This window comes from Dermacentor andersoni, chromosome 6, assembly GCF_023375885.2.
Source record: "Dermacentor andersoni chromosome 6, qqDerAnde1_hic_scaffold, whole genome shotgun sequence".
Lineage (NCBI taxonomy): Eukaryota > Metazoa > Arthropoda > Arachnida > Ixodida > Ixodidae > Dermacentor > Dermacentor andersoni.
The window spans coordinates 182,541,542-182,568,550 of record NC_092819.1 but is presented as its reverse complement, the minus strand read 5'-3'; the positions used below and the strand labels follow the sequence as shown (position 1 = coordinate 182,568,550).

Here is a 27,009-nt window from a genome sequence, read left to right as displayed (position 1 = left end):
TGATCTAAACAAAGGAAGGACGCTTGATTCTGCAACCCGTGTGGGAGCACGGCGAAGCGTCGTCAGGGGAGAGGGGTGGCAAGTGAAAGATGATAGAAAAAGAGGGAGGATGGTGGCCTAATAGACTCCACTATGCGCTACACAGGGAGTGTCGACGGCTCGCCCGAACAGCCCGAGATAGCGCGGTCACGGTAGGGAGAGCGGTTGGATGGAGCCGCGCCGCCGGGTTTCCCCGCTACCGCGAGGGAAAGCCAACCTCTGGGGGCACTTTTCCGCCGCTTGACGTTCGATATATCGGGAGTCACTGCAATATTTGTTCGATGTAAGCGTAATTTTTGCTATATATACTCATTGTAACTATACCGTGACCAGAAATTGTTCGATATATAGAATAATTCGATGTAAATGGGTTCGATATAGTCGGGTTCGACTGTATCCTAAGTAGAAGAGCCACCAAGGTTGCTCCAAAAGTACTGAAAACAGGGGGCTCGTGCTGCCGGAGTGAGACCTCCACCTTAATTCTACACAAGTAGAAACATATCATTAAAGAAAGAGGTTAGACAAGGAGACTCAATCTCTCCAATGCTATTCACTGCGTGCTTGGAAAAAGTATTCAAGCTATCCCAGTTTATTGGGAAGGCTTACTTAAACCTTCTCAGTTTACTGGGAAGGTTTAAGAGTAAGGAGCGACGGCAAATACCTCAGCAACCTTTGGTTTGCCGATGACATTGTTCTATTCAGCAACACTGCAGACAACAGATGATTGAGGACCTTAACATAGAGAGTGTAAGAGTGGAGCCGAAGATTAATATGCAGAAGACAAATATAATGATAAATAACCGGACAAGGGAACATGAGTTCAAGAACCGCAAGTCAGCCTCTACAGTCTGTGAAGGAGTACATTTACCTAGGTCAACTAATCACAGGGAACCCTGGCCATGAGAAGGAAATTCACAGAAGAATAAAAATGGGTTGGATCGCATACGGCAGACATAGTAAGCTCCTAACTGGGAGCTTACCGTTATCATTGAAAAGGAAAGTACACAATCAGTGCATTTTACCGGTGCTGACATATGGGGCAAAGACTTAGAGACTGACAAGGAAGCTTGAGAACAAGTGAAGGCAGGGTGCCTACCAAGTTGACATTTCTAAATTCCCCGAGTTTTCCAGGTTCTCCCTGGGTGCCTTTGCACAATTCCCTGAGTGATGCAGAACTATGTGTTATGTCAAGACGGCCTGAAACCATATTGCCTGATGCTGTCAATCTCTAATAAGCATATGAAAAAATTTAAAAAAAAAACGACTTATTCCAATTTGAATACTAAGTAGTAGTGTTTGTTATTCAAAAAGAGAATAGAAGGGAGGGGTTAAAAAATGCACAGCAGATAAAATGTCTTCCCACGCTTCTTATGCTTGACTGCAATACTATTGCGTATGCTTCACCAAGTAACATTTCTCTATCGAGGCGAAGCTGACTTTTGGAAACCAGCATTATGCAACGCACCGTGCTTTCCAAGCTTCTAAGCCAATCGCGAGCACCACAAAGAGTCCATGCCATTTTTTATTTATTTATTTATTTATTGATACTGCGGTCCTGTTTCCGGGACCTTAGCAGGGTGCATACAAAGTGAAACTGAAAAGAATCCAAGTACAAAATACAGCGATACATAACATAGGTCACTCGCGATGTACAAATGCAAGCAGTTACTGAACAACACACAGTTCAGTATGTTACGAATGTTCAGTATTGCTGACAGCAGCGAGTTCTTTCAATAAAAAACACGGCACCCAACGGCAAGAAGCTTCATAGTGAACGTTGAAGCAATTAGGCCTAACGTTGCTGCAGTAGTGGCTACGGCTGCCAGCGGATGTGTGCGAGAGCGCTGGTTCGAGGCAGTGAGGTAATCAAATGGCAGCGGTGGTGGCTTTGATTAATACTGTTTCGGACCTGTGGTAACGGCAAAACGTCCGGAAAATCGGACGGCGAAGAGTTCTTGCGTCTGAAAACTTCAGACGTTCTGATACATTGACTCGATGTGGTACATGGTGGCGGTGCCGTGAAGCTGTCCAAATTATCGGGAATCCGGGAAGTCGGTCGTTGACTGTACACTGGCAACTCCTCCAGCCGATGACAGGGTGTCAAAGACGACTCATTATGATTCCTGTCTGTACTCGAGCCAGCATTACCGCGACTTTCGACCCTTTCAATAAAATTACAGCCAATTTTTCCTGATAGAGGCACAAATTCCCCGAGTTTTCCCTGAGTTTTTCCAGACTACTCAAAATCCCTGAAATTTCCCGGTTTTCCCGGTTTTCCCAGTTGGTAGACACCCTAGAAGGACCGCCCAAAGAGCGATGGAACGAAGAGAGCGGTTTGCATCAGAGAGCAAACGGGTATAGACAATACTCTAAGAGACATTAAGAGAAAAGAATGGCGCTGGGCAGGTCATGTAATGCGCAGATTAGATAATCGTTGGACCATTAGGGTGACCGAACGGGTACCAAGAGAAGGGAAACGAAGTAGAGCATGGCAGAAGACTAGGTGGTGCGAAGAAATTAGGAAATTTGCAGGTGCTAGTTGGAATCGGTTGGCGCAGGACAGAGGTAATTGGAGTCTGCAGGCAGGGGCCTACGCCCTGCAGTGGACATAAAATAGGCTGATGATGATGATGATGAACATAGCAATGACATTGAACCTGATGATATGTAGTGTTTATTGGCGCAAGGGCCAAGTGTGGCCAAAGAGCGCCAAGGCAGTGGTGACGAGTACTGAATGGACTAATGGCTGATGTGACGTGGCTGTAGAGAGGCCTAAAACTGAGAGCTATAAGTTGCATAAAATACACAAAGAATAAAAATATGAGAATGGTTGAAGTAGGGTATGCTATAAGTATAGGATGTACAACAATGGTGTAATAGCGTTACATGAATTGATGTTGACAAATAGCACAACAGCCTCAGCTGATCCCTTGAGTACAAGGGCCTGGAAGCATTTGCTATAACAAAGGTTCACATCGCAACCGTGGCCTCTCGCAAGAGGCCGTGTTACGAATTTCTTGCACAGAAAACGTGGAGCGTGTCAACGTCGTTTAAAAAGGCTAAGGTAGATTGCATGTGAAATAGCGGTTCTCTGCCTAGAAACAGTGCCAGGTGAAGTGGTATACACTCACTGTATGCTAGCGGGAAGTGTCTTTTCCTCTCGACTAGTGTTTCGAGGCATTCCAGGAAGACATGCTGAACACTGAGTGTCTCCCCACATCTACTACACATTGGACGTTCACCGCCACTCAACAAAAAGCTATGTGTACCGTAAGTGTGCCCTATTCTGAGACGACAGAATAGGACATCACTACGTCTGGACTTGGTCAGCGATGGCCAGTACCCTAAATATGGCTTAACTATGTGGAGTTTATTAAGGGTTTCAGAGTCCCATTTATGCTGCCAGTAGGTTCTGAGTTGTTTCCGTATGTATGGCTTTAGGTCTGAGACCGGAACAGCTGTGGAGATGTTGCAAGCTTTTGTGTCTAAGGAGGTAGCAATTCGGTCTGCCAGGACGTTACCTTCAATACCTCTGTGTCCAGGCACCCAGCATATCGTTACATGTTGACCAGAGGCATAAATAGTACAGAGGAGAGAGAAAAGATATGCAATTACTGGATTTGTGTGGTTGAAGCATGACATCAATGTTTTCAGAACGCTTAATGAGTCTGTGTATATGACCGCCTTATGTAATTTTAACTGTTTGATGTGTTTCGCAGCCGACCACAGTGCATACGCCTCTGCTGTAAAGATGCTTGTTTGAGGGTGCAGAACATCGGACTCGGAAAAGGATGGGCCGACGGCTGCGTATGACACGCCAGCATGTGATTTAGACGCATCTGTGTAATACTCTGGACAAGGGTATTTAAATTGTAATTCCAGAAAATGCATATGAATGTGCGCCTCTGGAGCATGCTTCGTTACCTCCACAAATGACGTGTCACAGTGAATGATTCGCCACAACCACAGTGGAAACGGCTTGGCAGAAGCCATTAGTCTATTTTCATGAATATGAACATCCATCTCCTCGCTCAGCTTTGTCACACGGATCGAGAATGGCTCTCTGGCTGTATGTTTGTTGTGAAAGAGTGTTGCAGAGGTCATATCATTTATGGTGGGATAACAAGGATGGTTTTTGTTAGCATGTACTTTCAGAAAATAATTAAATGTAGAATATGACCACTGCAGATCGAGCGACCATTCATTCGATTCGACATAGAGGCTTTAAATCGGACTCGTCCTAAAGGCGCCGGTGGCGAGGCGGATACCAAGATAATACACAGGGTCCAGCACCTTGAGAGCACTGGGTGTAGCTGAGTGATACACAATGGCACCGTAGTCTAAGCGCGATCGTACAAGGCTCCTGTAGAGGTTCATGACGCATTTCCTGTCGCTTCCCCATGTTGTATGTGACAGTACATTCAGGATGTTCATTGTTTTAAGGTGGCTGAATAAACGTACACTCGCCAACTGAAAAAATTCAAAACACGGATTGACGTTTGGCACCCGTATTGGGCGCCGAAACGTCAATCCGTGTTTTGAATTTTTTCAGTTGGCGAGTGTACGTTTATTCAGCCATGTTATTTCCTCGCCAGACGAGTTTTCGTCAAACCCTAGACTTCATTGTTTTAAGGCATTTCGCTTTCACATAGTTGATATGAGGAATGAAGGTTAGTTTTGAGTTGAGTATTATGCCTAAAAATTTATGTTCAGTGTTTAGTGGTATGTGTTGTCCATGCAGCATAATATTAGGATCTTGTATCAAGCCTCTCTTTCGAGAAAAAAGTACACAGGAGCTTTTGAGGGGGTTTAGCTTAAAGCCATTTTCGTTTGCCCATTTTGAGACCTTGTTCAGTCCGAGTTGGACTTGGCGCTCGCAGACAGCAAGGTTACAAGACTTAAATCCTAGTTGCACATCGTCTACATATATTGAATAAAACATTGAGTATGGAATGACTTTGCGGAGGAAATTCATTTTCACAATGAAGAGGGTGCAACTAAGCACGCCCCCTTGTGGCACACCAGTCTCTTGAGTGAATAGTTTATACAAGGCATTGCCAACTCTAACACGGAATGTGCGGTTAGTCAAGTAGTTTTCTATCATATTTAGCATATTTCCGCGTACGCCCATCGCAGATAGGTCTCGGAGGATTCTGAATCGCCATGTTGTGTCATAGGCTTTCTCCAAGTCCAGAAATAAAGAGAAAGGATAGTTTGTGTATATAAGCCTCTCTAATATTTCCCTCAATGCGAACACGGTGGTCTATTGTTGACCTACCCTCCCTGAAACCACATTGAAGGGGATCAAGTAGACGGTTGCTTTCCAGGAAACAGATTAGACGCCGATTTACCATTTTTTCATATAATTTACACATGCAGCTTGTTAGTGCTATTGGCCTATAACTACTGGCTAATGCGGGGTCTTTGCCTTGCTTATGAGTTGGGATGACAATCGCTTCTTTCCATGAGGACAGAATATGCCCAGATACCCACATGGTGTTGTAAAGAGAAAGAAGTGTGTTCAATGTTTCTGGATGCATATACTTGATCATCGCATACATTATGCGGTCACCACCTGGTGCTGAGCTGCCGCAGGAACTGAGAGCAGCCTTCAGTTCAGCGAAACTAAACGGACGGTTGTAAGGTTCATCTGCTGCGCATTTTCGTTCAAGGCACTCTCGCTCCATGCGTTCCTTGAACTTTAGGAAAGTTGGCACATAGTGTGATGCACTAGAAATATTTTCAAAATGCTTACCCAGGAAGTCTGCCTGATCTTTCATGGTGTCATCTTGAGAGTCTACTAAAGGAAGCGGTTGTGTTTCCCTGCCCTTTAATCTGTTCACCATTCCATACGTTACCCTCATCCTTGTACGAATTGATACTACATATGTACCTTTCCCAGCTTTCTCGCTTAGCACGTCGACGTGTTCTCCTGCCCTGTGATTTTGCCTTCATGAAATTAATGAGGTTCTCCGCAGTTGGAGAGTCACGAAGCAGGCTCCAAGCTTTATTTTGTTTTTTCCGTGCCTCTTTGCATTCGTCATTCCACCAAGGCAAACGACGCTTATTAGCAAGTCCGTTAGTTTGTTTTATGCAATCTTCAGCGGCGTCAATAATAAAAACAGTTAAATATGCCACAGCATCATCTATGCTTAGAGAGCTCAAATCATCGTACTGTAGATATGTAGTCTCCTGAAACAGTTCCCAATCCGACGAGTCGATCTTCCATCGGGGAATCTGTGGAGGGCATTCAGCGTGTTTTGTTAAATTTAAGAGAATAGGAAAGTGGTCACTTCCGTACGGGTTTTTCAGGACCTTCCAATTAAGGTACGGCATTAGAGATGGAGAGGCTATGGTTAGGTCTATTGAAGAATATGATTTGTGTGTAGTGCTATAAAAGGTGGGGTCTTTTTTATTCAGAAGAACTGCACCGGTACATAAAAGAAAGTCTTCTATAGTACGCCCTCTAGCATCACAGCGCGAGTCGCCCCATAGCGTATTATGGGCGTTCACATCACCTGTTAAAATGAATGGTTCCGGAAGCTGATTGACTAGAGTTTCAAGATCCCTTAGTTGCAAGCGATGTTCGGGTGGTATGTAGAGGGAACAGACCGTAACCAACCTGTCGAATAGAATCGCCCTAACCGCTACTGCTTCAAAATTAGTTTGAAGGTGGAGGTGTTGGCAAGCAACTGACCTTTGAGCTATAATAGCCACGCCACCAGACGCGGCATGGCCATCGTTGCGATCTTTGCGGAATAATGTGTATTTTGTTAAGAAGTTTGTATTTGATGTTTTCAAGTGTGTTTCCTGAACGCAGAACAGCCTAGGATTAAACTCTTGTATTATTTCTTTTATGTCATCTAAGTTGTTTAGAATGCCACGGGCATTCCAATCAATAATTCCGGAAGCTGATGTTATTAGGATGAGCAGCACCGCCATTTTATTAGGATGAGAAATGTTCTGTGTTCAGGTGTGTTGTGGTGTATTTTAGGTAACAGGACCGTCGTCTGGCACTGTTATGGGTTTATTGTTTGTTTTGGCGAGCTCAAGAGAGCCACACCGGTTTTTTGGCACCAAACGTACCGGTGTTGTGTCCATTGCCTCCTGGGAAGCACTGGACGCCCGAACGTGCAGGCTCCTAGTTTGTTTGTCAGACCTCGCCTGGCGAGGCGTGGTCTTGAGGCCCGACGTACCCGGGGTAACCGGCCTCTGTGTCTCTTGGTGGGTGGCGCAGGTTTAACTGCTTCCACCTCGGGGGATGCCACAGCCAACGACTCGCTGTGCGCGGGCCGGGCAAGTGGCGCAGGCCGGTGCGGCGCTGCCCCCTGACGCGTCGCATCGGCGTACGTTGTGGTGTGGAATGGGGAGCACCTTTTTCGTGCTTCCTTGAAAGAGATGTTTTCGTGTACTTTTAAGGTGATTATTTCCTTTTCTTTTTTCCAGTTGGGACAAGATCGGGAGTATGCTGGATGTTCACCTTCACAGTTTACACAGTGAGGTGTTGCTTCACATTTATCTGAGGCGTGGCCTTGGGCTCCACATTTCGCACATGTAAGTTTACCACGGCAGCTCTGCGATCCGTGGCCAAATCTTTGACATTGGAAGCATCTTCTTGGATTAGGGATGTATGGTCTGACAGCTATCTTCGTGTATCCAGTTTCTATTGTGTGTGGCAGATCGCAAGTGGCAAAGGTGAGGATCAGGTGCTTTGTAGGAATTTCTTTATTTTCTCTTCGGATAATGATTTTTTGTACGTTAGTTACATTTTGCTCTTTCCAGCCCTCTAACAGCTCTGTTTCGGACAAGTCAATGAGATCTGCATCAGATACTACACCGCGGGCTGTGTTCATAGACCGATGGGGTGAAACGGTAACAGGTATATCTCCAAATGCCACAAGTTTGTTTAGTTTGCTGTGCTGTTCTTTATCATGGATTTCAAGGAGGAGGTCCCCGCTCGACATTTTGGTGACGTTATAGCCTGGGCCAAGTGCATCAGACAAGCCTTTTGCAACAAGGAAAGGAGATACGGTTCTAGCTGGTTTTTCTGTTTTTTCGCTGTGAACAACTTGGAATCGGGGGAAAATTTCTTTTGGTTTGAAGAGGCTTAGAATTTCATCGGTGCGTCCCCTCTTTTGAGGGCGACGATCAAGCAGACGTGGAAAAGCAGGTGTTCCCATGATATTTCGGACATTTTCGGCGGCAATGGCGGCCACCCACCATGGAGGCCACCACGCTGTAGCACTTAACGTGTAAGGCTACAGATGCCAGCCGTGCATTGCTGCTATAACCTTATATAACGTACCCAAGCGGGGGCACATACACAAGGTTAACCCTAGCCGCCTAGAAAAATTAGGAAGTGACGGAAGAGAAGAGATGATAGGACAGTAAAAGAAAGAAGATAAGAAAGAGACTGAAGAGGAGGACAGGAAAAGGCGACTGCCGATTTCCCCCGGGTGGGTCAGTCCGGGGGTGCCATCTACGTGAAGCAGAAGCCAAAGAGGTGTGTTGCCTCCGCCGGGGGGCCTTAAAGGTCCGAACACCCAGCATCAGCTCAATCCCCAGGATCCCCCTTTCCCCGGACACGGCTAAGCCGCGCACGGCTACACGCGGGAGGGTCCAACCCTCGTGTGCTCGGGTACGTGGTGTCGCAACACATCAAACACCTGCTCACGCAGACGCCCCTGCGGGGGACATTGAACCTCCTAAACTAAGTAGAAATCTAATGCGCACCTGATTTTTTGGCAAGAAAAATTGCTGTACAGTGGCAGTAAGTTTCCTAAAGTCATTTTTGCCGCAGCACATACGATTTACGCAGCAAAGGATGCCAATGTTGCGAGGGCAGTTTTGGTATCATGTCCAACTGCACCACACAAGCCATTCGCAGCACAATTTTCTTTAAAAAAAAATGAATAAGTGCACATTATAATCGGATAAATACCGTAATCAAACATTGTGGGCTATGGTTACTGTTTGAAAATCTTCCTAGGGCGGGTCGAAAATAGGTGTTTTCGATGAGAGATGATGGGTACTCAATGCACCTTCTGTCGCCTAAGCACCGCCGGGACAGATACTGCCACTAAAGGGATCGCTACCAGCATCATTATAGGGGTCAGGCACATGCGTGCTTACAGGTAAAGTTCAAATTATGTGGCGAAGGCCAATTTTAGGATCGAAATAACAAAAGTTAGGGCCCATAGAAATGCATGGGCACTGGCAAAGACCTTCAGCCAGGATCAAATTAATTGAAAAACTGAATTAACCACCTTGCCACCTGCCACCTTGGCTGACGTCCCCGGGCTCATATTGCACAAGTACACAAACACCAGAAAAAGCAGGAGCCACATGTGACACAAGTTTATGCTAAGTGAGGCATTTCCTGGTGAAAATGTGTCACTAAACTTTCGAATGCTCCCTAAAAGTGAACAATGTTTTTTTGCAAACGTCAGTAAAAGCCGAAGCATACACATTTGGGCTAGTAGGTTTACGGATTGAGCGGAAAGAGCGCAAAATAACAAGACGTGAGAAAGTGCCGTTGCCTTTTTCATGTCCCGTTATATTGCGCAGTCTCAGCTCAAACCAACGAAAGCTTCAGTTAAACCAATTCCTGCTGCGTGGGGGATCTGCATATTTTTTTTCCAAAAGGACTTCTTCTTGGCCAACTTGGTGCTTAGATTTCCTAAGTATACTTTGTGGCACAAAATACATTCTTGAAAAACGACAGAACAAAGGAAGACAGTGAAGTGCCAATTGGCGATTCGCTGTCTTTCTTTGTTCTATCCCTTTCAAGAATGTATTTTGCACCAAAAAGTGTACCTAGAAAAACTTTTTTTTTCATTATGACTAAGTTTCGAAATTGTCAAGTGATGCTCACTTCTACCTTTTCTTCCTCCATGCACTACCCCATTGGAGATATACACTTCTTTATTTTGGACTTTTCAGCTCCCAGGCGATTGAGGACAACGATAGTGCTGCACCAAAAAAAGCTGTGAGGTGGTGTCTCCCAACACGCTTAGTCAAGGACAAGAACAGGCTACTCGAAGCCAAGCCAGCAGGAAATCTAAAAGGTTGCTTCCAAGCTCTCGTAGCGCATCTCAAGACAAACAAGTTAATCTGAAAAGACCAACTTTCAGGCTTATATTCGTCGCCAATACACATTAGCTCTATAAAAATCCGGAAGGTGCATCTACAAAGTCCCAAATATCCATCAAGTTGAGAATTCTACACAGTGTGGGCTGTCTATGACCAGTAATGTCTTGTCTGTTGCACTGCAGTGGTGAGAAGCACGGTGAACTACTTCCATTGCTGGGCAAACATAATAAGCCCACAAAGATCAACACCAGCGGACTCACCTTGAGCTACACTGACTGGCTCAGTTAAGTACTCCTCAGGAAGTGGCTCGAGCTCCTCGGTGGCAATGGCTGGCTGCATCTCTTCCACTTTCTTCACCTCATCCTCCTTCCTGCTGCAAGAAGAATAACACTCGCTCATTGTACATCCAAGTGATACTAACAATGCACATGCAAAAAGTGAAACTACAGTTAATTCCAGGTAGCAATGCCTGTGCAGGTCTTAAAGTCCAACCGCAAAGAAATTCTGGACCGCAAAAAATTCCCATTTCAGATAATTTTGACATACAGCAGCTTCTGTGAAAAATTTTATGCTTTAAATGCAAGTGGGTGCTTCACAAAATACTAGCAAAAACCAATGTTTTTCATACCAAAACTGAGAAGAAGAAATTGCAGCAGAACCAATCTCACAATGACTGCCGACGGTAATGCAGTAGCATTGAATCAATATCGCGCTGCAACGCTTTGCCGCTATCGAAGAAAGGCATGTACTACTGCGGAACTCCTTTTTCGCACTTCCCTAAGACCACTCTGCACCATCTAGTGCCACCGCCATGAAGCCTGCGCATGGCCTCCAAAATGCATGGCGCGTCGGTACATGTACACACTGAAAAATGCTCCATGCAACAACTGGGCACCTCTCTCATGCTTCCATCTGGATGCACTGCGCCACACGGTGGCATCGAGACAAGAAGTGTGGTGACTGCAAACACCGAGCATTCTTCCCTCGGTTTTCGCACACTCAGTGGCACATAAATCCAGCTGGCCAGACGTTCATTGAAGAACAGTACATATCTAGTGCATTCATTGTGCAGATCACTCAAGTGTTGCCGTGAAAGGCGTTCATTGAAAAGCAACACATACCCAGTGCTTGTGCTGTGCAGCCTGCTAATGCAGAGGGTTCCTGTCCTTGAGGAGTCCTTTAAAATGGATTTTATTCCGCCCAGCATCGGAGAAGGGATCGCCATCGTAAAGCATCACGCTCCCAGTAGCACATACCTAGTTAGCCAAGTTGGCGTCGAAGATGTTCGTTGGGGACTATCACGGACTGAGTAACACACACCCAGTACTCCAAGTCGGCATTATGAAGTTTCTTTGACATTGGTGGCAACCAGTCCTGCACCTACAGTGACCCATGTTGGCGTGAAAGAGGTTCGTTGAAGAGTGGCAAGTATGTACGCATTGGCATATACTCAATTACTTAAGGTGGTCTGATCGTTAGTTTTGAACCCTGTTAACTCAGCACAGCAGCCCAATGCGCTAAGCATTTGACCACGGAATACCCAATGACCCAGGTAGGCGAGAAAACATTTAGAAACAAACCTATATGCGAGGGCAAATCAGAAAGTCCTTGCCCCTATTTTTACAGCGAAGCTGTTAAGAGCTAGCTCCCTCAGGATCGTGTCCTTGTGTAGACACAAAACTCCCCGTACGTGGGCCAATCTTGAAGATAGTGCGATGCCGGGAAGACCCGCGGTGGAGGTGCAGTTTACCATTAAGGGGCCCATATAGCTTCGCTGGTTATCCTTCACAGAACGGAAGGGCACTGAGCTTTTATTAGCCAAAGTAAGGTACATATAGGTAATTACACATATATGTACTATTCTACGTACCTTACACTGCTTTTTCATAATCCCCGCACCAGTTGAGACTATTTGTCCCATCGCAGCACTAAATTTGAGATGCCCCTGTGGTGGAATTCATCCAGCTTACTGTGGGAACCACCATCAGACTGCTATGAATCACGGTCCTGCCAGGAACTTTTTCAGTAGAGCGACTGAGCTTTCCCCGTACGTGGACTGCATTTCCCTGTGGATTTTGATGGGCCTACATTCCTTACTCCATAGAAAACCAATTACACTTCACTGCTCGTACATCATGAACGTGTGAAGCACAACCACCATCTTCAACAACTGACAGCAGCACCGTGCCGCAAAGCTACTGGCAGCTATGATGGTGCCGATCCAAGAAAGGTACACCACTGGAGTGGATATTTTGACTTCGCATTTACAGTCATGATTTGGCTAAGACTTTCTGATTCCACCTCATGGATGGATGGATGGATGGAAAGACGGACGGATGGACGGACGGATGGACGGACGGACCGACCCGACCCGACCCGACCGACCGACCGATCGACTCTGGAAATGCCCGAAGTAATAACGGTAATAACAATGTTAATTTCCCATCAGTACAAAAATTATGATGGAGGGGGTGGGAATAAAAGTGACAATCCACTTGACGGAGTTCCCACTCCCATTACAACAGGCAGCAGTAGGGCATACAGTGCAGAAACAATTGGGTGCACATGCGTAATTATGCTGGTTCTGCAGTTGAACCAACAAAGAAAAAGAAAAAAGAAAACATTTGATGATGCTGGCAAAACAAAACGTCAAAAGAAAAGAAAATATGTGCATATACACATATACATGCATACATGAACGCCCATATACAGGGTGTCCCACGGAACTTGAGCCAAACATTATAAATATGCAAATTCTACGTGGCTGGTCAGAACCAAGGTAATGTTGCTTGCCATCGCTTGAAGATACTCAGATAATTTTTTTCGTTCTGCCTAATTAGATAATTAGTCTTAATTAATTAACCAACTTCTCAAATATTATAACCCCATAAATACACACAAAATTGCTGAGCGACTGAACACTCAAGGCACTTCGTGTGTATTCGCTGGCTCCTTTCACGCACTGAAAAACTTTTGTGTAGCATGTATTCAGTAACAAAAACTGGTATCGGGAGTGTTTCATCTAGCTCTACAAGTAATTATTATCAAAACGCACTAGGGTTATAATCAAGATGCGCTAGGGCTCCCTGCTGCATACTGCGGTCATATACACTTTCCGGCCACTAGATCCCATGTGAACAAGAAATGGTGTGAGGTGCACACGATCAAAACGGTATACAGTCGCTCGTCTCCCGTGAAAACGATGGCATGCAGTTTCCTATTCCGGTATCAGCATATCTCCACCCAGGTCGTTGCAGGCCGCATTCCCTGCTACTGCTACCAAACCTATTGAAATAAGCACCTTCACCTATCTATTTTACAGGGCATGGTGCACAGTACGTAGTGCCATTGGTAACATACTGCATGCCTTTAGTAGGCGATTATATATATGAGCCGCCATTCCCTCCTGCAGGTGGCACGATGTGGGCATCACATTTAGCTTCGGTGGCACCCGGCGTCGCTCACCAGCTTGATTTCATTTCAGTTTCCCATCACCCTCTTAAAACACCACGCAATAGGAAAACAAAAAAAATTTGTCTCGGGCTGCCGGAGCACCACCAGCTCGATGTGTGTCGGTGTGTCGTGCCACAACGATCTGTATGATGCTTCGCATACGTAGTGGTCAACAATAGTTGAGTCTGTCAAATTCTTTGTTACTTCGAATCGTATGTTTTCACAGTATGTTTTTTCTCACTGTTTTTTCCAAAACGTATGAACAAGGTTGTACTGTATACAGTGCAGTCCACTTATAACGATACCACATATAACGATATATCGGTTATAACGATGGGTCGACATGAGAGTGTCATTTTATGCATTAGGTCTATGGGGAAAAAAACCATTTATAACGATAGGTTATTCACCGCATATCGGATATAACGATCAAAATTTTGCAGTCTGGACGGCGTTTTCCGTGCCAAATAATCGTAACGATTGCGTTGCTTAGTTCCCTGAAACGAACGATGTCGAGACGAGGCGATGTTTACCTCCGTAAGTTCGTATCTGCCGCCATTACCGCGCAGCGCGTCTCGCCCCGCCCGCGCACGAGTAGGCGCAGCCAACGTTGGCGCAGCGCGCCACAAGATGGCGCTAGCTGCTTCATGCGCATCGGCCACAGTTGCTCCGATAGAGAGAGAAAGAAAAAAAGAAGCGACGAGCAAAGCGGCGCGGTGGCGCCCGTCCCGCGTCTCTCTCGCGATAGCAGGCTGACGCCACCGAAGCAGCGTGCAACAAACGGTTCAACCCAGTTCGAAGATGGCGCCGACAAAGCGCAAAGCTGTGTCGCTTGACACGAAGATTGATATTTTGCAGGACTCTCGATGCGGCTTCCAGGTGAGCGCCCTCGTGAAGAAGTATGAGCTCGTTCAGTTAACGATATCAACCATCTTGAAAACCGGGAGCACCGCGATTGTGAAGGCAGGAGCTATCAGCGGCCATTCCGATCAGCGGAAAAGGGGTTAGAGACCCTTTGTACACCGATGTTGAAGAGGCGCTTTACCAGTGGTTCATCACCAATTGCTTCATCACCAATTGCTTCAAGAAGGCGGGCTTTGTGCGTAAGGACGAACTTCCCCAACCCGCTGAGACCGACCCGGTGGAATTCGCTGACATAACCGAGCTCTGGGAGCTCGTTCCTACTGGTGACAAAGGTGGTGTGTCGAAGGAGGAGTTTTTAACTGCAGACAGTGCTGCCTCGTTCTGCGATGAGGTCACCGACGAGGCGATCGCCGAAGATGTGCTGTCTCGACAGACGCAAAGTTGTGCGACGATGGCGACGGCATCAGCGACAGTGACAACGAGATCGACAGTGGCTCCTTGACCCCAACCACGATGTCCACGCAAAGTGCACTGTCGTCGATCGACTCCTTAATTGATTTTATGCATGCTAAAGGATTGCCGCCAGTTTTCGCGCAGCAGCTGGAATCCATGCACACCGCGGTTGTGAAGCTGAAGCTGCCGCAAAAGCAAGTGCAGATTTCGGACTATTTCGCGCGCCTAATCCTTGACACGGTCATTGGCGCTAGAAATAAAGTTTGTTTTTCACGGCCTACTGTATACATCATCTATTCTTTAGAGCAAGTAGCGAATTCGAGTTCAGAGCTGCAAAGGTAAAGAGTGCAAACGCGTTTAAAAATTTTTTTTTTTTTTTTGGTAACTGCAGTCCAGATATAGCGATCATCGGTTATAACGATCATATTTTTCGTCTTTCTCGATATCGTTATAAGTGGACTGCACTGTATACTTATATATGCACAAACACATATAAATGCAGCTATGTTAACAAAGAACCTATCTTCGCTCAAAACAAGAAAAGCAAAAATCAGCTGCAACAAGAGAAATTAGGTAAATGGGAGTGGTTATTGTTGCTGATTTTTCTTTCACAAGAAATTTGCGTATGTCCTAATTGTTAATGTCCGGAAAACTAAATTCCATGTCGTCTAATTCATTTAATATGAAGGTTAACTGATAGTGCAGCATTTGCTGTGTGTAGTTGGTCCATGCAGTTGGTAGAACTCGGTGAGTTTTACGACAGTGTGGATACGGGGATTGGAATAAGCTTAACGACGCATACCTATAAAAGCTGGCCTGGTGCTTTTTTAACTCCACTTTTTACCTACGCAGTAGCCTATAGTGGTATAAGCTAAATATATTAACAATATCAAACTGAATGAAAAGATCCCTTGTGTGTCCATAAGGTAGTCCATAGATTATCCTAAGTAACCATTTGTGTATGATAAATATTTTCTGTAGGTTTGATATTGTGGTCATGGCCCACACAAGTCTGCAGTAGTTTAAACAGGAAGAAAAAGAGTTATACAACATTACATTTTGCGGCAAAATCCTTCTGTGGCGCAGCACAAGGCCTACTACTCGAGATGTTTCCAACAGGATATGGTTGAAGTACCCAAACGAAGCTAAACCATTAAAACACCACCGATGCCACTTGCCAGAAGTGATGCAAGTTTAAGACTGCAGACAACCAGCACCCAGGTAGTAAGCTTCCCTTGCTTATATACCATTGTCGTTTTTGTAACAAGCATGTGACGCCCCTTCGGGCATAATCCTCGTTGGCCTGCCAGGCTCTGTGGTAAACATTGGTCACCACACCAAATAAACACTGACGAGCAGAGCTGCTCGGTTAGTCATCGTTCATGTCGCCACCACACTGCGGAGCGTCTGTCTAACAGAGGGTGCCTCGAGCCCTCCCTCATTCATGAACCCAGGCGGATCGTGACACTGGTGACAAGTACCCACGTATTGACCCATGCCGCCACGAGCGGTAAAGCACTACCCCCAGTTCCTGCCGCCATTCCGCTGTACAGAAGGCTTGAGCCATTTGAGGGAGACAGGTCCACCTGGCCAGTCTACGAGCATCAAGTCCACGTGTTCTTCCAGGCAAACGACACACCCAAGGCCAAACAGCAGGACATTTTCCAGGCCAGCTGCGAGGACCCACATCTTTCCAGTTCAGTATGCAAAAAAGAGGTGAGGCGTGCAGACAGGACACAAGAGTACAGAAGTGGACAAGAAAGAACGCCGACTATCAACTGGCGGGAGCACTGCGGCGAAAAAAGAAAGAAGACACAAAACTTGTCTGCGCAAGCTCAGGAATGGTATCACCACGTGTCAGTCGGGTACATGTGCCGGTCTACGTGAGAGATGTCTGTGAAGCCTCCTAATCTCTTCCTTATGGAAAGTAATCAAAGGCGGACTCACGCACGCACTTCTACCATTATAGATATGCCATGCCTCTACCATAAGTCGCGTATCTTCGTTCTGTATAATATCGCGCATTCATCTAACTCTGCCGTGCAGTTACAATCTTGGCAATGTAGGGAAAGATTAAAAGGCGGTCCACCGGTTAACGACCTTTCATGTTCCATTAGCCTCTGATTGATACACCATCCCTTTTGCCCTACGTAGAACTGGTCACAGCTAAGGGGAATTTTATAAACCATACCCATACGACAGTCATTAAAGCTACTGTTCTTATTGTGCTTCACTGGACAAATATCTATTCTTTTTTTGCCTTTTACCTGCTCCTTTTTCCTTTGTACGGCAGCACATATCTTACCTAGCTTATTGGGAGCAGTGAAAGCAATGACCAGATTCCAAAGTTCATCAAGGCTAGATTGATCATCGGCATTAATAAGTCTTTAACAGTTTTGCAGGGCTTAACGTGCTTTCTTTCACAACTATCAAAAGCAACAATTCCTTGGTAAACTTTAATCCTCCTCCATAAAGTTTAAATCGCTCACTTACTGAGGTAGCAGCGGAACTTTATGGAGGAGGATTAAAGTTTACCAAGGAATTTCCTCAGCGACGCGTAATTCAGTTTCTTGACATTTCCTTGGTCTTTGAATAAAATCACGTTTGTTGGCAGTACTCGCCAAGATCTTTGAAGCCATTGCTAAACTTTCAATCCAAGCATTCCAAAGTAGTAAAAAACGGAATTGCCATGTCGTGCCTTAAGTCTTCTCTCACCAGATCCTGCATGCACAAAATGAGCGCCAGTTTTAATGCACAGGTCCGGCGCCTATTAGAAGGAGGTTATCCTAGTGTAGCAGTGGCCACTGTGGCTGAGTGCCTAAAGAAGTTGGTTTCGTGGGGGATGGCTGCGATTGCAAAAGGCAGTAATAGCAAAACAAGAGTAGTGGCTATTCCGTACATTCATTCGGTGTCGCACCGGCTTAAAAAAGTTGCAAGTAGATATGATGTTAATGTTGCTTTCACTGCTCCCAATAAGCTAGGTAAGATATGCGCTGCCGTACAGAGGAAAAAGGAGCAGGTAAAAGGCAAGAAAAGAACAGATATTTGTCCAGTGAAGCACAATAAGAACAATAGTTTTACTGACTGTCGTATGGGTGTGGTTTATAATATTCCCCTTAGCTGTGGCCAGTTCTACGTAGGGCAAACCTGACGGTGTATCAATTAGAGGCTAATGGAACATAAAAGGTCGTTTACCAGTGGATTGTAACTGCACGCCAGAGTTAGATGAATGTGCGACATTGTACAGAATGAAGATACGCGACTTATGGTAGAGGCATGGCATATCTATAATGGTAGAAGTGCATGCGTGAGTCCGCCTTTGATTACTTTCCATAAGGAAGAGATTAAATGCCTTAACAGTTATCTCTAACGTAGACCGGCACATGTACCCGACTGACACTTGGTGATACCATTCCTGAGCTTGCGCAGATGAGTTTTGTGGCTTCTCTCTTTTTTCGCCGCGGTGCTCCCGCCAGTTGATAGTCGGCGTTTGTGTTGTCCACTTCTCTACTCTTGTGTCCTGTCTGCACGCCTCACCTCTTTTTTGCATAATGAATCCTTACCAATTAGCTCAGCTTTCTGTCGTTCTAATCTTTCCAGTCTCTAGCTCGACCTTCTCAAGCCAGCCACACCACATGTTAAAGCTCTGAGTGAGCTGCTCACCATATTGCGCTCGCATTTCAGCCCGGCACTGTCCACACTAATGGAGTGTTTCCGCTCCAACAACAGGAGCCGCCAGGAAGAAGAGACTCTTGGACAGTTCGTTGCTGTGCTACGAGGGTTAGTGAGTGCCACCCGCCGTGGTCGCTCAGTGGCTATGGTGTTGGGCTGCTGAGCACGAGGTCGCGGGATCGAATCCCGGCTACGGCGGCCGCATTTCGATGGGGGCGAAATACGAAAACACCCGTGTACTTAGATTTAGGTGCACGTTAAAGAACCCCAGGTGGTCGAAATTTCCAGAGTCCTCCACTACGGCATGCCTCATAATCAGAAAGTGGTTTTGGCACGTAAAACCCCATAATTAAATTATTATTAGTGAGTGCCTGCACCTTTGGGGACCAACTGGACTCATTGCTCCGGGACCATTTCCTCAGCAGCATAAACAACCTCGCCATGCAAACGTGCTTCCTGGAGTTACCAGACCCCTCGCTGGACGACACTGTGAAGGCAGCACTGGCGATGGAAGCTGACACCGAGAACGCCGGCGAGATTGCACATGCGACTGCTCACCATCTGCGGAAGCAGTGGTGAACAAGTTGGCGACAAAGGGCAGTACCTGCAGTCACTGCGGTGCTGTCCACTCCCCTTCACTGGTGCCCACTCCACCTCACAGTGCCAGTCCTCCCAAGCACAATGCTTCACGTGTGGGAAAACTGGGAACCTGGCATGGGTATGCCGAAGGTGGAGGACAAACAGCGAGCAGCAGCAGCAACCTGGTTCAAGCCCAGGTTCCACGCAAGCCCGCGACCAGGGTAGCCATCACAAGGGTACACGGTGGGGGCGTGCGGCAGCAGGCTCAAGTCCTTCAGCAGGCTCCATGTCATGGCCGAGGAGCCGCCAATTTTCAACATGTGGCACACAGGCTTTGTTCTGTCGTCTGTGCCACCGTACATGCAGACCATCAAAGTCTGCGGGCACCCCATTTCCATGGAGTTGGACACAGGGGCCAGCGTGTCCGTCATGGCTGGGAAACTGTTCAAGCATACCTTCACCAGCGTGTCCGTCGAAGCTTCGGGCATGATGCTGTGCAGCTATTCCAGGCACCTTTCCGAGGTGCAGGGTTAGGCCCAGGGCTTTGGCAACAGGGAGGCAACCCTTCCCCTTTACTTAGCCAAGGGGTCATTGACGACGCTGCTGGGCTGAAACTGGATTCATGCACTGGGTGATCGTCTGCCAGAGTACCAGGAAGCCAGCTTGCATATGGTGAAAGACATCCCCACCTTCCTGACCGAGTTCAAGTCCCTGTTTTGGCCAGGGTTGGGCACATTTGCTAGCACGATGGCTGGCATCTATGTAATCTATGTCATCTATGGCATCTCTGTAACGGAGGGTGCCTCGAGCCCTCCCTCGTTCATGAACCCGGGTGGATTGTGACAGTTTTATTAGCGAACAGGTTCCGCACATTTGCTAGGCACACAGTTAGTACACACTACTAGTTGCTTCGTGTGCTGTGTTCAGGCCATTGCGCGGCAGCAAAGTTCTTCTAATGTGAAGTATTCTTCAAGTCAAGCCAGTTTTCTGTACTTGGTTGTCTGCGTTCAACGAGCAGAACCTCATTGCATTCTGCCTCTAGTTGGAGATGAAGAGCCCAGTGGGGTGACCAAGCTAAAGGCATGGGTATAATCTGGTGTAACGCAGACACGATCCAGTATAGGCTCTACAGTGTAGCGTGTACGGCGCAGGAATAGAACATGTCCTATCTCACGCCGCAGCCACAGCAGTAGAGTGCATCGCGCGCTAGCTTGGCTGACCAGCAGCATGCTGGCCTATATAGTAAAACCTCATTACACCGTGCCTGCCTAAACAGTAGTTCCGTTTTAAAAGCAGTAAACTCAAATCCCTGACTCAGCGACCACTGAACATAATGTGTTCTGTATCCGTACAAACCAAACCAGCTGATTGCGCACGTATTGGTTAACACGCAGAGTTTTTACTTTTCGTCGAGCATTCACGGTGGTGCGTCATCCCCACCGGGCGGCCTGGCAGAACAACAAGCCTCGGAGATCAGAACAACGGCCTCCAAAAGCCCTGTGCGTTTGCACGTGAAGCCACATAAACATCAACATTTCGGCGCCATGCGTGGCTGTGCCTAGCTGTGCCCATGGAGGATGGGCGTGGCAGATTGTTGTGGCGTCATGCTGTATAAGAAAAACCGGGTGCTCAGCATAGAAAAAAATGGGACATCGTTCTTGCTATAGAATGTGGCACGAAGTCGGCGCTGGCCTGCGACAGGGATCTACTGTTGACTACAATGTGTGGCATTTGGAATGTGAAGAAGTTGCTCGACAGCGCTGCTGTGACCTCGAAGAGATGTCGGCTACGAGGTTCGGCTTATTGCCATCGTTGCCTCTGTTGTTGCCGAAGTGTCGCCCAACAACAGTGATGAGGACAACACGGAAAACGACAGCATGGGCGATTCAGGCCCGACAGTGGCAGAAGCTGTGTGGTGTGTCAGCCTCATGAATGCAATCGTCGGGACAAGAACAGCAACCTGCAATGAAAAAGGTGGCCTACAACTTCTGCTGCGCTACCGCGCCCGTGCACGGAGAATATGCAGTGCCAACAAGGAATCTGCCATGCTAATGTTTGCCGAGAAGAGGGGGCTGGCTGAAAAGCTGGCTCGCAGCTTCAGTAAGTCTGAGGGCGCTGTCATCGCTGCTAGGCCACCGCGGCATCAAACGAAAATGAAACTTTTGGCGCGAAGTGAATAAATACTGCATGTTCTTGCCCTTTCATCGTACTGTCCCTGAGTTCAGTTTTTGAAAGGTAAGTGGGCGATCTCGTGCTATTTCAGTTAAACAGTACTAATGCTTAGTACATACTTTTTTAGAGCTCCAGCCAACTACGGTTTAACAAGGTTTCACTGTATACAGTTCAGGTTCACTAAAGCAAGCGTGTTGATGTTTGCACCTTTGACAAATAAAGCGCTCGCTCATCGCACACTTGTACACTTGCGCTGCAGCAATAACTGATTGGCACGCTGCTGCGGGCCAAGCACTCAACTATACAGAGGGTAAAATTTTAGTGATCTTGGCATCTATGCCGTGACATATCCGACTTCACCGGCTGCTGCCTGGCACGCCAGAGTACATCTGCGCTTTTAACCTGCTTTAACTTTAGCTACCCTAGAAGTAAACCAATCAGACACTCATTAAAACGGACGTTTGGGCGAGTTGGTAAGCCATATTTGAAACAGAACAAACAGAACAGCGCTCGTCCGTGTCATTCTCCCTGCTGTCCCCGTCAAAACCACGCTGTTCTGCTTCCAATCAGACAACTACCGCCATCTGTAGTAAAGGATTAAATGTAGCTGAGGCTAGGCATGGCCAACTAGAGCTGTCTACCTTTTAGCACAGCCATGGGCTTGGCACAAAGTGCACATAAAGTCACGGCTAGACAGGTAGAACTCTAGCCTTAGTAAAGTTTTGCCCCTTTCGTATCCACACCATGACCACCGCGTCGCATTCTCCTTTATGACAAATCCACCATATGGTTCCTGCTGACACCGCTTCTGACGCTGGGTCAAAAAGGCTTTCATTCATCTACATTGATGTGTCCAACGTAAAGACATGCAAAATTTATCGAAGTTGATGCACAACCGGAAATGATTGCTCAAGAATATCGACCATGAATACAACTTATCTTTGCTTTTCGTGTGCCATTGGGACTTATAGTACTTATAATATCTCAAGAAAGCACTTCGCAAGCAGATCTTGCATGTGTAAGTGACTGTGCTCCCGAAATGTAGCTTGTGCAGCTTCTTCAAAGGCAGTTTACATGCCTTGGGGCATGCAAACTGTGTCACATTTGCTTGCTGCAGCATGGTGCATGCTTATGCCCTGAAAGCTGGGGCAGAAAATATTTGTTCAGCCTACCTCTATGCAGCCTTGTGCACTGTAAAGCCATCACTTGGGTTCGGGTACGTGTTCGAGCACCCAAAGGCCATGCAATGTGTCCGCATTTGTGCAACAGCTCAAATCACGTGTGCAATGAGAAAGCCCACCGAGAGAGATGCCCATTAACTTGCACATGTCGAGCGAGCGACGCACCTGGGCGCAAGTGAGAGATAAGCAGTTGTGTACGCTTCTCAAACTTTTGCCATTTCCGCATCGCTACCACTTGCCACCCGATGCACACGTTGTCTGCTTGGGCATTATTTAAAGGCAGCTAATAAGAAACTTAGACAATTACCAGCCTTGCCAACATTACATTGACAGTATATGCTAAGCATATAGAGGCAATTTAGCACAAGCAAAATTTCGTTGCAGTTGGCCTTCCTTGCAGCAACTTACCCAACACTGATGAGACCCGCAAACTTTTTGGCCACCACTGCCGACACTCCATATCGGTCCTTCAGAAAAGGAGAAGAAAAATTTATTTTTGAGAGGGAATAACTACAAAGGCATCATCAAGCCCTGCTTAAATGGTATCACATGATATAAGGAAGCTCTGCAAAGCCACCATGCCAACAAAACACAAGTGACAGAGTGAATTGCACAAATTGAGTTCATTGACCACTGCCCTCTTTATCTCCTTATCTATTGCACATGGCTACACCGCAACAGAAGGGAGCACACCAACATGATTATGATCAGTGGCAACAACTTCGTCAACTTCATAAGACATGACGCGTTAAGAACGCAGGATGAAGAACGTAAATGCTACGCCGATCTGTCACCAGACAAAGGAAAAAGCACTTGAGCATGCAGAGGGAAGTGCCATCGATCAAGCTGGCGGAAAAACAAATCTGCTTCCCTCGCACACCTCATCGCAACTGCGCTCCCTTTGCTTTGCCTCGTAACACCCTCACCTTCGATGGTCTCCCCTCGTGCCCTCCACTCGTGCCCTCCACTCGTGCCCTCCCCTTTGCCGACCCAGCGCCAGCTTGGCCTGCTCTCTGAAGTTTCGTTTTCATGTGTTATCGGGAAGCAAGCATTGGCCGGGGCAGGCAGTTTCCTGGACCTTCCTCACGGTGTGTTTACGCGCAGCAATATTTCTCGACTCACACCGTTCGTGCATCCAGCTATGGTTATCGAGTACTCCAAGAACAAGTCCTCCTTTTAATTCGAACAAATTTTCGGGTCTCTTCAAGTTTAAATTCTCGAGATTCAAATGTAGTGGCATTTCAGAATTTAATTAAATACAAATCGGCATACAAGTCAGATAATTTTACTTCGCGTATATAGATTTGTTTTTTATTATGGCCATTTAGTAAACGTGGATGTTTGTTATGAAGCATTCGCTGACCTTAACTAGTGAAACAGTACAGAACATTGCACATTTCTGTTTTTTTTTTTTTTTTAATTATGGGGTTTTACATGCCAAAACCACTTTCTGATTATGAGGCAGGCCGTAGTGGGGGACTCCGGAAATTTTGACCACCTGGGGTTCTTTAACGTGCACCTAAATCTAAGTACACGGGTGTTCTCGCAATTCGCCCCCGTCGAAATGCGGCCGCCGTGGCCGGGACACATTTCTGTTGTTCTTGTGTTATATGGTATTTCTTTTTGATGGAGATTCACTAACCGTATGAAGTGAGAATTATGACAGTCGTAATTTAGGCAATATTCACGCAACAATTTGTACTTGTATGTGTCTTGTGCTCTATTTCAAATTTTGGTAGAGCTGTGCAGTAGGAGGCAGAATTGGCCCATTCTCAATTATTATCAAAAATCTTTTTTGCATTCCTAATAGCCTCAATAGGCTCCATTCTGTAGTAGTCCTCGAGACCAAATGACAGTAGTTTAGATACAAAGCACACAGGGCATTATACGGGGTGTTTCAGCTAACTTTAGCCAGAGTTTAAAAATATGCCGATGCACTCTAAGACGAATGCATGTTGCTCACTTTTGTATGTGGTGATGTGATAACTTTATTTGGAATCCGGCGATTGGGAGGGCTGGGCCTGGGGCCACCTAGATGGCCACTGGGAGCTGCTCCTCCCGTGCGGCCTACATGGCTCGCTGGACTGCCCAAAGTTGGTCTTAGAGTTCTGAGCTGAGCAGCGCGGCCGACCACCGCGCCCGTAGATTTTCCGGCGAGACTGCCATTTTATCTTGATATATTTCACATCATAGGGCTCAGTGAAGTTAGGAGGCCAAAAGAAGCATATACAGTGCTAAAAAGCGGGCACGTCCTGTGCTACTGGGGCTTAGCGGAGAGACGAGAACTAGGAGTCGGATTCCTGATTAATAAGAATATAGCTGGTAACATACAGAAACTCTATAGCATTAATGAGAGGATGGCAGGTCTTGTTGTGAAACCTAATAAGAGGTACAAAATGAAGGTTGTACAGGTCTACGCCCCTACATCCAGTCATGATGACCAGGAAGTCGAAAGCTTCTATGAAGACGTGGAATCAGTGATTGGTAGAGTGAAAACAAAATACACTATACTGATGGGCGACTTCAATGCCAAGGTAGGCAGGAAACAGGCTGGAGACAAGGCAGTGGGGGAATATGGCATGGCCCTAGGCATAGCAGGGGAGAGTTATTAGTAGAGCTTGCGGAACAGAATAATATGTGGATAATGAATACCTTCTTCCACAAGCGGGACAGCCGAAAGTAGATGTGGAGGAGCCCGAACGGCGAGACTAGAAATGAAATAGACTTCATACTCTGCGCTAACCATGGCATCATACAAGATGTGGACGTGCTCAGCAAGGTGCGCTGCAGTGACCATAGGATAGTAAGAACTCGAATTAGCCTAAACCTGAGGAGGGAATGGAAGAAACTGGTACATAAGAAGCCGATCAACGAGTTAGCGGTATCAAGCAACAGAACAGGTATTCGGCTTTAACTCAAGAAGAGGACCTTAGTGTTGGAGCAATGAACGACAATCTTGTGGGCATCATTAAGGAGCGTGCAATAGAAGTCTGTGGTAACTCCATTAGACAGGATACCAGTAAGCGATCGCAGGAGACGAAAGATCTGATCCAAGAAACGACAATGTATGAAAGCCTCTAACCCTCCAACTAGAATAGAACTGGCAGAACTTTCGAAGTTAATCAACAAGCGTAAGACAGCTGACATAAGGATGTATAATATGGATAGAATTCAGTATGCTCTCAGGAACGGAGGAAGCCTAAAAGCAGTGAAGAAGAAACTACGAATAGAATCAGATGTATGCATTAAGAGACAAAGCCAGCAATATCATTACTAATATGGATGAGATAATTCATGTGGCTGAGGAGTTCTATAGAGATTTATACAGTACCAGTGGCACCCACGACGATAATGGAAGGGAGAACAGTCTAGAGGAATTTGAAATCCCACAAGTGACGCCGGAAGAAGTAAAAAGCCTTGGGAGCTATGCAAAGGGGGAAGGCAGCTGGGGAGGATCAGGTAACAGCAGATTTGTTGAAGGATGGTGGACAGGTTGTTCTAGAGAAACTGGCCACCCTGTATACGCAATGCCTCATGACCTCGAGCGTACCGGAATCTTGGAAGAACGCTAACATAATCCTAATCCATAAGAAAGGGGACGCCAAAGACTTGAAAAATTATAGACCGATCAGCTTACTGTCAGTTGCCTACAAACTATTTACTAAGGTAATTGTAAATAGAACCAGGAACACCTTAGACTTCTGTCAAGCAAAGGACCAGGCAGGATTCCGTAAAAACTACTCAACAATAGACCATATCCACACTATCGATCAGGTGATAGAGAAATGTGCGGAATATAACCAACCCTTATTTATAGCTTTCATTGATTACGAGAAAGCGTTTGATTCTGTCGAAACCTCAGCAGTTAAAAAAAAAATTAAAAATTCAATTATGGGGTTTTACATGCCAAAACCACTTTCTGATTATGAGGCACGCCGTAGTGGAGGACTGCAGAAATTTCGACCACCTGGGGTTGTTTAACGTGCACCTAAATCTAAGTACACGGGTGTTTTCACATTTCACCCCCATCGAAGAAACCTCGGCAGTCATGGAGGCATTACGGAATCAGGGTGTAGATGAGCAGTATGTAAAAAAATTGGCAGAGGCTTAGCTTGGCTAAGCCTAGTGGATTGCGAAAGCAATCTTCTGTTCAGGTTGTAGAGTTCCATACTGCTCATCGAACGTGTAGATGCAGTCTCATCGCCATTTAAAGCATCCATAAGGCTTGCTGTTGAACGATCAGATGTCGCCAAAGTCGCGTCAGCATTGAGAGCATGCATGATACTTGTATTGTAGATGCACCCAGATCAAGAGATGTTGAACGCATTCGCCTGGCTGCATAATATGCACGCCGTTTAGCGAAACGTTGTTCCCGCTCTTCATCCGTTTCTTCCGCACGCCGCCGCTTCTTAGCTGCAGTACATCGTTGCAGCTTCACGTTATACACATCATCCGACATACCGTGGAGGACTCGCTGGGACGAGTGCAACAAGCCGAGTTGGGG

General features: G+C 46.4%; 1 protein-coding gene across 5 annotated transcripts in view; it reads right to left on the bottom strand.

Annotated features, from left to right (window-relative positions):
- DCTN4-p62 (dynactin subunit 4) overlaps window positions 1-27,009 on the bottom strand; it is a 522,593-nt gene that overhangs the window by 231,934 nt on the left and 263,650 nt on the right. For all 5 annotated transcript variants that reach the window (XM_055067008.1, XM_055067005.2, XM_055067006.2 and 2 more), the window contains 2 exons: window positions 22,914-22,972; window positions 10,392-10,504 (listed from right to left, as the gene is read on the bottom strand). In XM_055067008.1, the coding sequence (XP_054922983.1) occupies window positions 10,392-10,504; window positions 22,914-22,972 (172 nt within the window). The remainder of the gene's footprint in view (window positions 1-10,391; window positions 10,505-22,913; window positions 22,973-27,009) is intronic.